At 30.9% G+C, this 16,722-nt stretch overlaps 1 protein-coding gene across 1 annotated transcript in view; it reads left to right on the forward strand.

Annotated features, from left to right (window-relative positions):
* Positions 1 to 15,945, forward strand: part of LOC127739256 (DNA ligase 4-like) — a 37,477-nt gene extending 21,532 nt beyond the window's left edge. The window contains exons 13-18 of the mRNA XM_052250882.1: positions 177 to 294; positions 3,543 to 3,675; positions 5,515 to 5,650; positions 13,768 to 13,862; positions 14,303 to 14,455; positions 15,487 to 15,945. Of these exons, the coding sequence (XP_052106842.1) occupies positions 177 to 294; positions 3,543 to 3,675; positions 5,515 to 5,650; positions 13,768 to 13,862; positions 14,303 to 14,455; positions 15,487 to 15,625 (774 nt within the window). The 3' untranslated portion in view covers positions 15,626 to 15,945. The remainder of the gene's footprint in view (positions 1 to 176; positions 295 to 3,542; positions 3,676 to 5,514; positions 5,651 to 13,767; positions 13,863 to 14,302; positions 14,456 to 15,486) is intronic.
* Positions 15,946 to 16,722: the final 777 nt, after the last annotated feature.

A 16,722-nucleotide genomic window follows, 5' to 3' on the forward strand; every position in this document is an offset into this window, starting at 1 on the left:
ACTTGGATGGAAAGTTGTCTCATTGGCACTCATTCCACATCTTCTTATTTCTATGTACAAGTATTCATGATGAATACATACTTTTCTATATTTTGTAATTGTTAAAGTACATAGAATTAATTGCATGGTTTACCTATTTTATGGGATCTTTTGTCTATTATTTTAACGTTTTTTAGGTGTCAGAAATGTTAAAAGGTAAAGAATTCTGTGTTGTGAATGGATCTTCATCTTTTTCTAAATCTGACGCAGAAAAGAAGATCATAGAATATGGTGGTACTATTGTTCAAAATCCAGGTAGATGCAATACCTTTATGACTGATAGAAATTAAACACAATCCAGGTAGATGTAATACCTTTATTATTGATAGCAATTAAACAAAATTCAGGTAGATGTAATACCTGTATTGCTGAAAGAAATTAAACAAAATTCAGGTAGATGTAATACCTTTATTACTGATAGAAATTAAACAGAATCCAGGTAGATGTAATACCTTTATTATTGATAGAAATTAAACAAAATCCAGGTAGATGTAATACCTTTATTACTGATAGAAATTAAACAGAATCCAGGTAGATGTAATACCTTTATTATTGATAGAAATTAAACAAAATCCAGGTAGATGTAATACCTTTATTACTGATAGAAATTAAACAGAATCCAGGTAGATGTAATACCTTTATTACCAATTGAAATTAAACAAAATCCAGGTAGATGTCATACCTTTATTATTGATAGAAATTAAACAAAATCCAGGTAGATGTAATACCTTTTTTGCTGAAAGAAATTAAACAAAATCCAGGTAGATGTAATACCTTTATTACCGATAGAAATTAAACAAAATCCAGGTAAATGTAAAACTTTATAATCGTTTTCATAAAAGTGCGGACAAGACCATTTCTTGGCATGATCAGGTCTCCCATTGACAGGGTTAGATTAGGTGAACGTTCGTCTGTAACACCCACTTATCACGTCGTATTTATTATAGACATTTAAACTGGGGTCACCAAAGGTTCTCAATGCCTTAATCAAATAATTCGAAAAACTAGTACAGGAATAACCTTTTAGTTTTGATTAATATTGAATACTTAAACATTCTTTACTTGCCCTTTTGTTATGTTGTGATAAACAATTTATATGATATCGCATATTCTTGTGTAAAATTTTATTTTAGAACGAATGCATTATCAACTTTTGATAGTTGTGCAATTACAAAACATAGACAAAATATACTTTCGTACGGTCTTTTTCGTACTTGCAAGAGATTGGACAATAAAAAGCTATTTGGACCAAGCCTTATGAAATTTGCATTTACTTTACTAAATAGGTAAAATGTAAAGTTTGGTGTATATTGGAAACTGTAACTTTTCTGCTAACTACCATACTTGTGAAAAACCCTTGGTAGCAGAATGATTATGCACCGACTATTTTTCCTTTCTGAGTGTGTGTGTGTGTTTTTTTTTGGGGGAGGGGGGATTGTTTTTTTTTTCTCATACACATACATGAACATTACTTTTTAATCTCAGTGTCATATTTTTTTCGTCCCTAATATGAATGTAAATCAATTCATTTTTTTAAAAAAACGGTCCAACTTACACACACACACAATAATTGACGGCAGTTTATATATCAACTTCGTCCTTTTTAAGATCGCAATGAAAATGTGCATATAATATATGTATCATATTTTTTCTCTTAAGGTATTTTGTGAATTAATCCCATCGACTTAATGTTTTTACAATGAAAATCGAAATGTGTAAATGTATTTTTCGATTATTTAATGATATTAGCTCTGAACATTTATCATTCTCTAAAATGAAACTATTGTGTGTGCGAATATTTCAAAAAATTCCTTTAAAGTTTTGTGAAAAGAGTTTCATTTTATGTATCAAAATGTATAACAAGTGATTATTTAAATCCCCACTGGAAGGCCTCTGACAGACTGAGTGAGCGTAAAATCATTGTTACCGATAGCCGATGACAAACAAGTTAAAGGTAAATGATTCGGTATTATTAACAACAAAAGTACTACAGTGGTCCACATTGTTACGGGAATACAACTATTACTGATAAAAATTAAACAAAATCCAGGTGGATGTAAAACCTTTATTGCAGATAGAAATTAAACAAAATCCAGGTAGATGTAATACCTTTATTTCAGATAGAAATTAAACAAAATCCAGGTAGATGTAATACCTTTATTACCGATAGAAATTAAACAAAATCCAGGTAGATGTAATATCTTTATTTCCAATAGAAATTAAACAAAATCCAGGTAGATGTAATATCTTTATTTCCAATAGAAATTAAACAAAATCCAGGTAGATGTAATACCTTTATTACTGATAGAAATTAAACAAAATCCAGGTAGATGTAATATCTGTATTTTCGATAGAAATTAAACAAAATCCAGGTAGATGTAATACCTTTATTACCGATAGAAATTAAACAAAATCCAGGTAGATGTAATACCTTTATTACTGATAGAAATTAAACAAAATCCAGGTAGATGTAATACCTTTATTATTGATAGAAATAAAACAAAATCCAAGTAGATGTAATACCATTATTACCAATAGAAATTAAACAAATTCTAGGTAGATGTAATACCTTTATTACCAATAGAAATTAAACAAAATCCAGGTAGATGTTATACATTTATTACCGATAGAAATTAAACAGAATCCAGGTAGATGTAATACCTTTATTACTGATAGAAATTAAACAAAATCCAGGTAGATGTAATACCTTTATTACCGATAGAAATTAAACAAAATCCAGGTACAAGTAATACCTTTATTATTGATAGAAATTAAACAAAATCCAGGTAGATGTAATACCTTTATTACTACCTTTATTATTGATAGAAATTAAACAAAATCCAGGTAGATGTAATACCTTTATTACTGATAGAAATTAAACAAATTCCAGGTAGATGTAATACCTTTATAACTGATAGAAATTAAACAAATTCCAGGTAGATGTAATACCTTTATCATTGATAGAAATTAAACAAAATCCAGGTAGATGTAATACCTTTATTACTGATAGAAATTAAACAAAATCCAGGTAGATGTCATACCTTTATTACCAATAGAAATTAAACAAAATCAAGGTACAAGTAATACCTTTATTACTGATAGAAATTAAACAAATTCCAGGTAGATGTAATACCTTTATCATTGATAGAAATTAAACAAAATCCAGGTAGATGTAATACCTTTATTACTGATAGAAATTAAACAGAATCCAGGTGGATGTAATACCTTTATTACTGATAGAAATTAAACAAAATAATCCAGATCTTTACAATAATCAACCAATAATCAACCAATAACATAATTTTTTTCTTCTTTTATGACTTAGTATCTCAGTTTCATTTGATTTTTATAATTTTGAATATTTTCCTTAGATTAAGATTGTTAGCTGATAAATAGCTTTTTCAGTGTCTGCAAAAAGGTAAGCAAATATTATATGTAATGATAAAAAAACAAGATTAAAAATTATCATGAGATTTTTGAGATTAATTACTTTCTTTTTACAGGTTCATCCACATTTTGTGTTTTAGCAGAAAAGGTTGCTTTAAGAGTAACCAATCTAATTAAACGTGATATGTATGACATTGTAAAGCTTGAATGGTTTCACAGATGTATTGAAGGTAGCACATGGGTTCCATGGTAAGTGTTATAGGTACAACCCTTAATACAGTCAATAAACTAATTAGTAATAAATTTATTACTATTTACTGATAACATAGAATTGAAAGAAGTGAGAAGATGTTTTTATTATGGTGATATCTTATATTATATACCATTATATGTCCTATGAGAATCATTAAGAAAAATCAAGTTTTGTATCTATATAAATGGTCCCATTTCAATATCTTGTAATTGGTTGAAGCGTGTAATTTCTTACAAAGAATTGATGTGTTCTTTTTTGTGTGTGACATATATATATATACAGTTAGACCTGTTTTCATTTAAGAAGTAATGCTAACTAGGCATCTAAGATAATGAGACCTCCAAGAGCGTAAATTGTCGAAAAGTAAATATCTTTGTATTTATAATTTATAATGCTAAATCCATCCATGAATGAGTGAAGCGAGAGGGGGTCTGGTGGCCTTTCCCTGAAATTTCTCAATGTGTACGTTTTTTTTTCGTAAGGATTAGACCAAATAAGCTATATCATTTTATTTTACATACAGGTATATTGAAGATGTTCTTTTCTGATTGGGTTCCAGTAATAGTCATTTTTAGACATATAAGCCCCAATTTGACTACAGCGGTTATCTCAATACCTGAGTCTATTACAAATGGGATGATTTCAATTTTGAAATTATGAATTTTCCACACCTTAGTAGAAGTTTACCAACTTCATCTGCATATGGATTATGCAGTTCTCAACTCATACGATATTCAGGAACTTGCACCTGCTACTCAGAATTTGTAAAATATCATCAGTGTCTGAGAAAATAAATTAAGCAGCTAGGCTTTAGTGAAAGAACGTCTCGTTCCTTTTTCTCAAAAAGTTCATCAGAAAGTACCAAGACAGAATAGATAAATATTCTTTCTTCACAAATAATAAAAGATTGTCTATTTATAGATTCTAGGTGCTGACTCTGTGTAGGATTTTATCTACTTTACAGTTTTACGTTTATTTGTCTTTGTACTGTTATGTTCCACTTGGTCGTATAAATCTTGACATGGTTTGGTATATGTGCATCAAGCTTTCATGTTTTTGGCTTTTATGCTATTGGGTCCAGAGATGCGATTTGGACACATGAGGTTTTCATTTTGTATACCCTTGTATTTATATTTTACTTATTTTTTATTTTATCGGGAAAGAATAAAAAATAGGCAGAACCACATTATTAACCTACATACAAGTGTGCTCTTGTGAATATTCATCTGAAAGCTTTCAAAATGATATTGATCATACTGAGCAGCACTGACAGACAAGTGTAAATCAGGGTTGCCACGCTTTTCCAAGAAAACAGGAAAAAGCAAGGAATTTTATTTGAGGTACTCTTTGCCAAAAAATAAAAAAAAACTGGGGAAAATCCTTGAAAGTTAAAATCTGGAAGTTTAAAAACAAATTGAATTACCTCCAATGTGCTCGTTGATTCGTCCCTCGAAAATTTGTACCCCTATGTTAAACAGGTACTCATGAGCTCATTATGTGGGACAATATGAATGGGGCAACTTGAAAAGTGAATCCTGATCTCCATTACGCTTGATGCAAATGGTCTTGAAATGTTTTGCAATGTTATTATCAAGCTCAATTTCAACGTCGATGCAAGAAGAGCTATCCTTGAAAACTACTGATAATCCTGAAAAAACTCTGTAAAAACCCTTGAATTTCATGTCTGAAAAAAGTGGCAACCCTGGTAAATGTATAATCTCCTTCCAAGTTTTGAAAAAAAGTGGTAACCCTGGTAAATGTACAATCTCCTTCCAAGTTTTTAGACAAGGCATTAATATAGTTTTCTAAATATTAAGAACAATACTGTATTTCAGGTCACCAGGAGATATGATTCACACGTCACCAAAAACACAAAAGTCCTTCCAAGTAGATTATGATCAGTTTGGAGACAGTTTTACAGAGGATACTACAGCAGAACAACTCAAGAATGTATTTGAAAGAGTGAACCAGGTTATAAATCAATATACATAAGAACTGTATTCAGTAGAATTATCATTTTTGTCTTGAGTCTATACAGATTAAGGAGAAATAGTTCTTAGCTGTATTGAAAGATTAACGTCCAGTTGTTACCATATTTTGTTTATGATGACAAAATTACAAAACTTAGTCACAGGACTTAAAATTTGCAAATAAAGCATTGCATAATCACTATAACAAAGCAAATACTTTGTTCTTTTTTAGCTCGCCTAGCTGAAAGGCCAAGTGAGCTTTTTTGATCACTTGGCGTCCGTCGTCCTTCGTCGTCATCGTTAACTTGAACAAAAATCTTCTTCTCTGAAACTACTGGGCCAAATTTTACCAAACTTGGCCACAATCATTATTGGGATATCTAGTTAAAAAAATGTGTCCAATGACCCTGCCTGCCAACCAAGATGGCCGACATGGCTAAAAATAAAACAATAGGGTAACTGCAAGTTGTGTCTATTATCTTGAAAACCGCAATGAATAGAGAAAATCTGACAGGGACAGATTGTTCAGAATGTTGAGATCTACCTGCATTTATTTACTTCAAAATTGTCAGATGACTATTTATAGGAGTTATTACCCTTAAATGTCAAATTTTACCAATTTTTTTAATTTTTATACGACCGCAAAAAAATTTTTGTGGTCGTATATTGGTATGACGTTGGCGTCGTCGTCGTCGTCGTCCGAAGACACATTAGTTTTCGCACTCTAACTTTAGTTTAAGTGAATGGATCTCAATGAAATTTTACCATAAGGTTCAATACCACAAAAGGAAGGTTGGGATTGATTTTGGGGGTTATGGTACTAACAGTTAAGAAATTAGGGGCCAAAAGGGGCCAAAAATAAGCATTTTTGTAACTTCCAGACATAACTTGTGTGTAAGTGTATGGATCTCTCTAACATTGTACCACAAGGTTCCATATCACAAAGGGAATGCTGGGATTGATTTTGGGGGTAATTGCCTCCAAATTTTAGGAATTAGGGGCCAAAAAGGGGCAAAAAACAAGCATTTTTCTAGTTTCATGACAATAACTTGTTTGTAAGTGTATGGATCTTTATGAAATTGTACTACAAGGTTCCTTATCACAAAGGGAATACTGGGATTGATTTTTGGGGTAATTTCCTCCAAATTTTAGGAATTAGGGGCCAAAAAGGGGAAAAAAACAAGCATTTTTCTAGTTTCATGACAATAACTTGTTTGTAAGTGTATGGATCTTTATGAAATTTTACTACAAGGTTCCATATCACAAAGGGAAGGCTGGGATTGATTTTGGGGGTTTTTCCTCAAAATTTTAGTAATTAGGGGCCATAAAAGGGCAAAAAAAACATGCATTTTTCTAGTTTCAGGACAATAACTTGTGTGTAAGTGTATGGATCTTTATGAAATTGTACTGCAAGGTTCCATATCATAAAGGGAAAGCTGGAATTGAGTTTCGGGGTAATTGCCCTAAACGTTTAGGAATTTGGGGCCAAAAAGGGGCCAAAAAACAAGCATTTTTCTAGTTTCCAGACAATAACTTGTGTTCAAGTGTATGAATTTCTCTGAAATTGTACTGCAAGGTACCATACCACAAAGGGAAAGCTGGGATTGAGTTTGGGGGTGATGAATCATAAGGGGGTTCAAAAAATTGGGGGGGGGGATTTTTTTTTTCCTTTTTTTTCTTTAACATTTTCCATTTTAAATTGGTTATTTCTGATTTATATATAAAAGCAAATAATAATGATATGGTTTGAATAGGCATACATGTGAACCTCCCGACGGGAGTACAATAATCCCGTTTTCAGGGGTCTCCTCCCGACCTCCCGTTGAAGAGGAAAAAATCCCGTGTATGAAATTTTTCATGAATGAAAAATTTCTGCCCAACATATCATCTCAGGCATCTGGTGTAACTGACATTACCTGAAGTTATATTTTACCTCTAAATCAATTAACATGCATAATTATATGGCTTCACTTGTCAGCTTGGGTGTCAAACATACTGGTAATCAACGATTTTTACCTCAGGCTAACTGCCGTTGTGTAACAAAAACTGTGTATTTATTGGGTTACTTCCCTTGATTTATCCTGTTTTAAGTTACTTTCCTTTTAATAATGAAAATTTTTAAAAGAATATAAATAAAATATAAATTGAACAAATAATCATAAAAGGATGGTTATTAAATGATTTTAAATGTCTTAGGACAAATAAAAAAATAATAATTTGAAAATTATTTGAGGATTCTATACATTTTGTACTTCCTTTCAAGGCTTAAATTGAAATTTATATAATAACTAATGACCCTAATTTTACAGTTAGAATGAATTTCTGAGTTTGCAAATAAAAACTATTTGCAAGAGAAAAAAAAAAAAAATAAAAACTATTTGCAGATAGCTAAACAAATGTTCTGGTTGCAATGATTGTTTTATAGAATATGAAGTAAAAAATTTAAAGAACATACTGAAAAAAAACAATGTTAGATTGAACATGTAGAATATAAAGATGGAGAAACTTTATAAGTACAAGGGTACTATAAACATAATAAATTGGATGGAAAGTTGAAGAAAACACACTTTAAAAGACCATTTTTACAGCACACGGTTACATTTACAACAAAATTAATGTCGATTAAAAACCTCCTGATCTGAGTCCTAATCTCCTGACCAAAATTTCCAAATCTCCTGATCTGAGTTTCACAGTCCATCACATGTATGAATAGGTAAATTGAAAATTTTTAAGTTCTTAGACCACTTTCATTCTGTGATAGAAACCTATGCTGTGTCAAATATTTAATTACAATCCAAATTCAGTGCTGTATCAAGCTTGAATGTTGTGTCCATACTTGCCCCAACTGTTCAGGGTTCGACCTCTGCGGTCGTATCAAGCTGCACCCCAGCGGAGCATTTTATTGCTTATTAGTAGGAAAATTATAATAGATAGAGAGAAACTTCATTTAGTAAAAATGATCAGCAAGACAAGCTCTACAAGAAAGTCAAACATGGCTGAAATCATCATCTGTTCTGCCAACTTTAACAAAATTAATAGAGAGACATGTATCTAAACATCTGTATGATTATTTGACTAAGTTTCAAATTTTACACCCTTCCCAGTCTGGTTTTAGACCTAACCATTCGTGTCAAACTGACCTCATCAATATCATTGATAAATTGCTACAAGAAATAAATAATGGAAATATCAATTTGGCACTTCTCCTGGATTTTTAAAAAGCTTTTGATGTTGTTGATCATGAAATTGTATGTAAAAAACTTCAAATTTATGGCTTTCATGATAATAATGTTGATTTTTTAAAATTATATTTGAAAGAAAGAACACAGCAAGTCCATATAAGTAATTAATATTCTGACATAAAAATTATAAATGTTGGTGTTCCACAGGGCTCAATCCTTGGTCCCATTTTGTTTGTTTTATACATAAATGACCTTCCATTATATATCAAAAACTGCCATACAGACTTGTATGCTGATGACACAACTATGCATACATCAGGAAAGAGTATTGCTGATATGCAATTAAAAGTACAAGATGATCTCCAATGTGTTGAAAAATGGTGTCATGAAAATAACATGTTCAAAAATTCGGATATAACGAAATGTATGGTTATAGGTACTAGACAAAGGCTGTGTTTCCATTATGTACAACCAGTTCTAACTATTAAGAATAATATTCTTCAAAAATCATCAGTTGAAAAACTTTTAGGTGTTAGAATTGACCGATCTGTCATGGACAGGCCATGTTAATTTCTTATGTTCATCAATATCATCTAGACTTCATTTACTCTCTAAGATCAAAAAATTTTTAAATATTGATTCAAGAAAATTATTTTATAATGGTTATATTCTCCCACTGATAGATTATTGTTGTATTATTTGGAGTGGTTGTGCTAAAAATGAGCTAGTAAGAATAATGAAAAGAAAAGAAAGAAAAGGGCAGCAAGACAAATTTTAGATGCTGATCCACTTTCAGCATTAGCACCTCTGTTTAAAGACCAAACAGCCTATTGTTTATGCGCATCAACTAATGCAACTTGGTTGTGACATAAAAGCTCTATGACGTTGTTTCTAGCCATGAAAAAAACGTCAAATTATAACGTCCTATTTCGCGTTTTTCACGCCTCCATTCTAATAAAAATAATAAAATATAAATTTTGCACTCGGCTTTTTGCATTTGCGCCGATCTGCATTTCACTTTTTTTCTTTCACTTGCGCCGATTTTGTCTTTCATTTGCGCTGATTGTGTACAGGTAAATTATAGGTGAAAGTTAATTTTTTTATTTATCATGTAAACCTCTTCCGTTAGCCAGTTGTACATATGTCATGAATTGTCAATTATAACAGATGTATATAACTGTTGTTCCCTGCCCACAAAGGGGAGGTAGAAGTAGAATTTCGAGCAGGATAAGTCAATTTAAAAGATATTTGTGCACTCTGTTTACATCCATTAAAACGACGGAGTAAAATTCTATTTGCAGCATTTTAAAGCACCACAATAAAATCCATAAAAACGTAATACAATGAATCATTATCTGTTCTTGCCGAGTATTTATACGCTACACATCTGATATATTCCTTTCTTGTCATTTCATCTTTTCTATACTTTTTGTACTTGTCAACAACGAAGTCCATCTTTTCTTTCTAGTGTCAAAACGAAGTTCTCGAACAATATGACCAAAATTATCTTAAACATAAGGAAACACTGTTTATATCCATATATTACAATGTACCAATATACATTCTAGGTTTACTACCTGTATATGTATTTATTCGAATAGCAAATATTATATATAATAATATCAGGGCTAGTGATAAAAAAATAAAATAGGCACTAATGAAAGAATCAAATCGGCGCAAATTAAAGATCGAAATTTTTTTTAAATTGGCGCAAATCCCATTCGCCCGTGTAACTTTAATGACTTACTCTTAGAATTTGAATTTATGTGATTTTCAAAATCGAGTTTTCAGAAGGAAATTTCTCACTTTCAAAAAACTACAATGACCGGAAAGATTGAAAACAAATTTCGATTTTCAATGCCGGCAATCTATACATACAACCTTGTCTTTGTTTTAATTTCCAAAATGAGCAATATAGATTCATAATATTTCATCCTGTTTTGGGAAATACTTTATAGTTTTCAACGGAAAATTATTTCTTAGATTCTAAATTAATTTATGAATTAAAAACTTATTTGTATTTTATATTTAATGTCTCGTTTATTCATAACACGTGAGGTAGTAATAACGGGGATCGTATTTTATGATAGGTTAAATGGATGTAAAACGTTTTAGAATCAGAAACTTTAATTCATATATTATACCTATAACTTTAATTTCCTTATATTTTGAAAAATTCAGAAGTAATGAATCCACAAACTAGATGGAATAATTTGTAAACGCTCGTCTTAGTCGGGACATATAATGGTTATAAAGAAGTCCGTCCGTGCTTATGTCTGTGTGTCTGTCAACAGTGGCGTAGGAGTGCGCTAGGACAAACTTCTGAAATTGACGCAACAAAAAAACCCACACATCTTGTCTAATATAGTCAAATAGTCTGTAAGTTAGGCAGTGTCATCTTTTATTTCTCTTTTTATTTTCAATGATTTTGCTAATGAAAGGGAGAGGACAAAAACAGACTTTTCTTTCTAAAGCGCGTAACAGGTTATTTCGAAAACAATTTTTCATTCCGATGGATGGTGTTTCTGAAGGTTAATTTTGTGCGGCAACAACATGTAATCTCTTGTATTACCGGATAATAATGTAGGTGAATATAGTTGTTATTCTTAAAAATTTAAATGTGGGTTTCAAACGTCCAATTTGCGATTTTTGTCAAATAGTGTGCCAGCAAGGAAAACTTGTTTTATGACGTCAGATTCAATGTTCTGAAAAAAGACAACTCTTTTCTTCAAAACGAACGAAAAAAAAACATGAAATTTACTCATAACTTTTTTGAAAGGTCGGTGACATATACTTTTTTTTGCTTTATTTTGAAGAGCACACATGGCACTTTCCTTCTTGAAATTTTTATAAAGAAATCACTGGTAGATATTTTTTAATACTGGAAACGTTTTTCATTCTTACGTTTTATTTTTGGCGGGAATGAAATAAATCATATTTTTTAAGATCAAAACAATAAGAGTCTTAAACTCTTGAACCTGTATTTGATAGACACAAATCTACTGTTTAACGTGAAACAAGAATTATGCTTGTAGGTTTGATATAATGGGATCTTTTGAGAGTTTAAATAACAAGCAAATATCACGTTAATATTCGGGAAAACACGAAACTGAGGTTGCTATAGTGACAAAACTAAGTCGGTGACCCCCAATTTTTTTCATCATATTTTGTTCCTCAAATCATGAAATACCTTCACATAAAATTTTAAGGAAAAATCACTGGTAGAACTGAATAGGCTGTTTGGTCTTTAAACAGCTTGGGTGGATGACAGTAGAAAACAGAATCTCATACCATAAATCTGTTGTGATGCATAAATGCATTAAGAATGAAGCCCCTGTATATTTAACTGAAAAATTTATGGAAATGCCAGAATACGTCTTCCAAAAAATTGCAAGTTCCAAAAGCCAAAACAGAGCTGTATAAGAAATCTTTTATTTATTCAGGATCTATTTTATGGAATAACTTACCAATATCCCTGAAAGAATCGACCTCAAGTACAAGCTCATTCAAAAAAGATTTAAAAAATTACTTGTTGGAACATTTAGAAGCTGTGTAATTTTATATGCATACTGGTAATAATTTTTCACACACTAACCTAAACTTTAAATATTGTTGAGGTAATTTGAATGATGCCAATACTATATGAATTCATCATTTTTACCGGTTTTGAAAATTGCATATTTCATAACAATTTCTTATATGATTTTTCTTATGTGTGTGTTTGTTTCATTATTTTGTAATTTTCTGTTTGTTATATTTCAATGTATTTTATGAGGGCCTCAGGAAAGATTAGTTTTATGGCTAACTGTGTAACCCTCTTTAAAAAAAGAATTATTATTATTATTATTATTATTATTATTATTATGAATCCTTATTGGAGTTATTTCACTTTAATGATGATTTTTAACAAATTATTACATTTTTGCCTAATATCTTACAAAAATCTTCTTCTCTGAATCTACTGGGCCAAATTTTACCAAACTTGGCCACAATCATTATTGGGGTTTACCTTTTAAAAAAACGTGTCTGATGACCCCGCCTGCCAACCAAGAAGGCAGAAAAAGAAGAGTAGACTGCAAGTTTTGTCTATTACCTTGGAAATCGCTATGTATAGAGAAAATTTAACACGGTGAGAAATGTTGAGATCTACCTGCTGTGCATTTATGTCAAAACTGTCAGACGACTTCTTATAGGAGTTATTGCCCTTAAATGTTAAATTTTATCAATTTTTTTTTCGTTTTTGTCTATTATTTTGAAAATTATAATAGTTTTAAAGAAACTTCTATTAGGAAAATGATAAGCAATACAAGATCTGCAAATAAGTTAAATGTGGCTGAAATCATCAGATGACTCCTTATTGAAGTTATTGCTCTTTAATGACGATTTTTACCAATTTTTGGGGTTTTTGTTAGTATCATAAATAAACTGTAATAGATAGATAGAAACTTTAAAATGAAAAACAATCAGCAGGACAAGATCTACAAATAAGTCAACATGATAAAAATTATCAGTCAACTCCTTATTGAAGTTATTGCCCTTTCATGATGATTTTTACAACAAAGTAGCCATTGTTGAAGATGCAGGTGAGCGACACCTGCTCTTTTCAGCCTCTAGTTTAAAGAAACAATAGAAAAAACATTATTCTTTTGTCTGAGCTTTTGTCTAAATGTGTACTGCATTTAGAATTTTGCAGGAGAAATCAGAAACTTTCTACAAGCTAAAACAGGTTTTCTGAAAAATTTATGGCAATTTTTTAATAATTTGAGAGATTTCATTATTTAAGAGTAGGGTTACATTTACTTTTTGTCTATTAAAATTCAAACTGAACAATGCAAATTGTATTTGTCTTCCTTTTATGTTTTACTCAAATATATTAGTATGAGTAAGATGTAAGAACATGCATGTTTCACTTCATAATAACTATACATGTTTGTAGGATGATATAGATGAAGTCAATGAAACTGATATTGCAGAACTAGAACAGAAATATTTTCCTGATGAGTCTCCATATGGACTGTTCAGAACTTGCAGGTTTGTAAATATTATTCAGGTTATGTAAACATGGATAATAAACTTCTTTTAACCTGCATCACCAATGGTGAAAGCAGGTCTAATAACTGGTTGACTCTGTCTGTCATTCCATCATTCTGTTTGTCCATCCTAAAGACCTTGGGATAAAAACTTTTGTCAAAGTTTTCTTGGCTTCTATGAAAGGGAATGGTCCGGAGCAATTATACACCATGATGCAGGGTCAGACCCAGTATTGGTATTGTTTCAATAGCTGTAAACAGTTGAAACACACAGATTAATCAAGCACATTCAGACTGATCTTCAATACAGTGTAATCTTAGAGTAAACTGAAATGATATTCATTGAAAAAAATAACACATTTTGAAACAGCTGCCAGCAGTTTGCACATCAAAATTTATCTAGCAGTATGATTACATTTACAATTATAACACATTTTTCAGATTTTATATTGATAAATATTTGGTGATTGATGATACCACAACTCACATTAAGGATTCCAGTTTAGATCTTTTAGAATTAGAACTACGTTTCTTTGGAGGGATAACAACAGATGAACTAGATGATGAAGTGTCACATGTGTTGGTAGATAAGAAGTAGGTGTAGATACTCATTCTTTTTAAGCAGGAATAAATATTAAGGTTAATTAATCTGTTGAAACAAATTTAGTGTCTAAGGAGTCAGAAAAAAATAAGTAGATGAATTAGATTAAATTGATATTAATTCATAGATATTTTTTGGTCTGTGAAAACTTGACAAGAATTTAATGGCAGCATAGAATGTTTGGCTTATGAAAATATTTAGCAGAAAAGTGCAATTGCTCCCTTGATTCCCTGCCAACCTTAGTTGCACTGCCTATTCATGCATTTATTGATGAACAAAAATACAAATTAACACATATCATTTGCATCAAATTTCATATCATATCATGAAATGAAGACAACTGCCAAATTTTCCTTAATTTTAAGTGCTATAAAATGTTCATGCCCCCGTGCGGCAGAGGAGGCTTTAAGTGTTACCCCTGTCCATCGGTATGTGATAAGATGAGATTCCATTCTCCAACTAAGTTTGCCTCAACCAAATGTGAATCTTGTACACAATGCTTATTACCACAAAACACACATCAAGTTCGAATTTGGGTTGCGTCACATTTACTGTTCTTGAGTTATGTCCCTTTATAACATTATATGCAAGTGGAGGCATCATCTGTATCCCATGAACACATTCTCCATTTATTTGCTTTAAGGGAATGTTTTAGTAAAATTAGATTACTGTAATATTCAGTTTGATTATCTCCCCCTGAATATGATAAATTTTGTGCAATTATCTCCCCTAGCTTAATCACATACTGATCATATTCATATACATTTCTTCTAAAATAAAGATGTTGTTTGAAAATAAAAATAAAACATGATGCTGACAAATTAAACGAGCAACAAATAAATGTGATAGTTCCAATAAATACTTGGTGTAATAGAGTTAGTCCATTTCAAATACAAGCGTTGACAATGAAATTTGTTTTATTAGCAATTTCTCAAAAACCCCTGCAGGTGTTAACATTTAGCTAAGAAATAATAAAAATGCATACAAATTTGAGAAAATTATTTTTGTGATTTTATGTTTTCAGAGATTTGTCAAGAGTACCAGAGATGAAAAGAGAAAGGCGCAATAGAAGAACAAAATTTCATATTGTAACACAAGAATGGATAAAAGAATGTGTGGAGGAAGGAGAATTATCTTCAGAGAGACAATTTGAACCAACTTAATCAAACTACTTATATTTATTTCTACTTTTCAAATTTCTGTTAATTCTTTAGTAGGAAAATTAAGAAATGCTTTAAAAAGAGAAAATCATCAGTGCTGTCCTTTAAAGATTAAAATCTACATTAAAAATCTAAAAGTATGACATTATTTATGTGTGTAAATAATGTATCTGTTTTCTCCTCAGTTAAAAATTTGTTTACTTCTTAAGTGAATTTAAAAATGTGATGTAGCAGAAAGCATGTGAGAGGTTGATGTATTATAAACTTGGTTGTTGTTTTGTCACTTAAAACATGAAATCTATTTAAAATGTTTTAATATTTGATTTTTACCTTTATGACAACTTTTTATAAGACCGCAAATTTTTTGCGTTCATATAATGTTATCATGTTGTCTGCCTTGTCGTTGTCCCAAGACATTTGGTTTACAGACAATAACTTGAGTATAAGTGTATGGATCTCTATGAAATTGTACCACAACATTTCATACCACAACAGGAAGGTGGGGATTGATTTTGGAGGTTATTATTTTAACTGTTTAGGAATTAGGGGCAAAAAAGGGGCCAAAAACAAGCATTTTTTCTTGTTTCAGGACAATAACTTGTGTATAAGTGTATGGATATCTATGAAATTGTACCACAAGGTTCCATACCTCAAAAGACAAGTTGGGATTGATTTTGGGGGTTATGGCCCAAACCGTTTAGAATTAAGGGCCAAAAAAAACTATGATTTTCATGTTTCCGGTCAATAACTTGAGTATAATCTATGGATCTCTATGAAATTGTACCACAAGGTTCTTAACCAAAAAGAAAGGTTGGGAATGATTTTAGGGGTTATGGCCCTTACTGTTTGGGACAAAGGGGCCAAAAACATTACTTTTTTAATACTTTGTATAAATGGCTTATTTCTTGAGCAATATCAATGAGGTTTAATTCAAAGTCTTGAATTTTAAAGGTTCTTTATTATGCTGAATCTAACTGTACATTTAGATTTTGACCTCATTTTTTAATTGGTCCACATTGAGGTCCAAAGGGTCCAAAATTAAACTTAGTTTAATTTAAACAAAAATTGAATTCTTGAGGTTCTTTGATATGCTGAATCCA

This window comes from Mytilus californianus, unplaced genomic scaffold, assembly GCF_021869535.1.
Source record: "Mytilus californianus isolate M0D057914Y unplaced genomic scaffold, xbMytCali1.0.p SCAF_1, whole genome shotgun sequence".
In the NCBI taxonomy this organism is placed as follows: domain Eukaryota; kingdom Metazoa; phylum Mollusca; class Bivalvia; order Mytilida; family Mytilidae; genus Mytilus; species Mytilus californianus.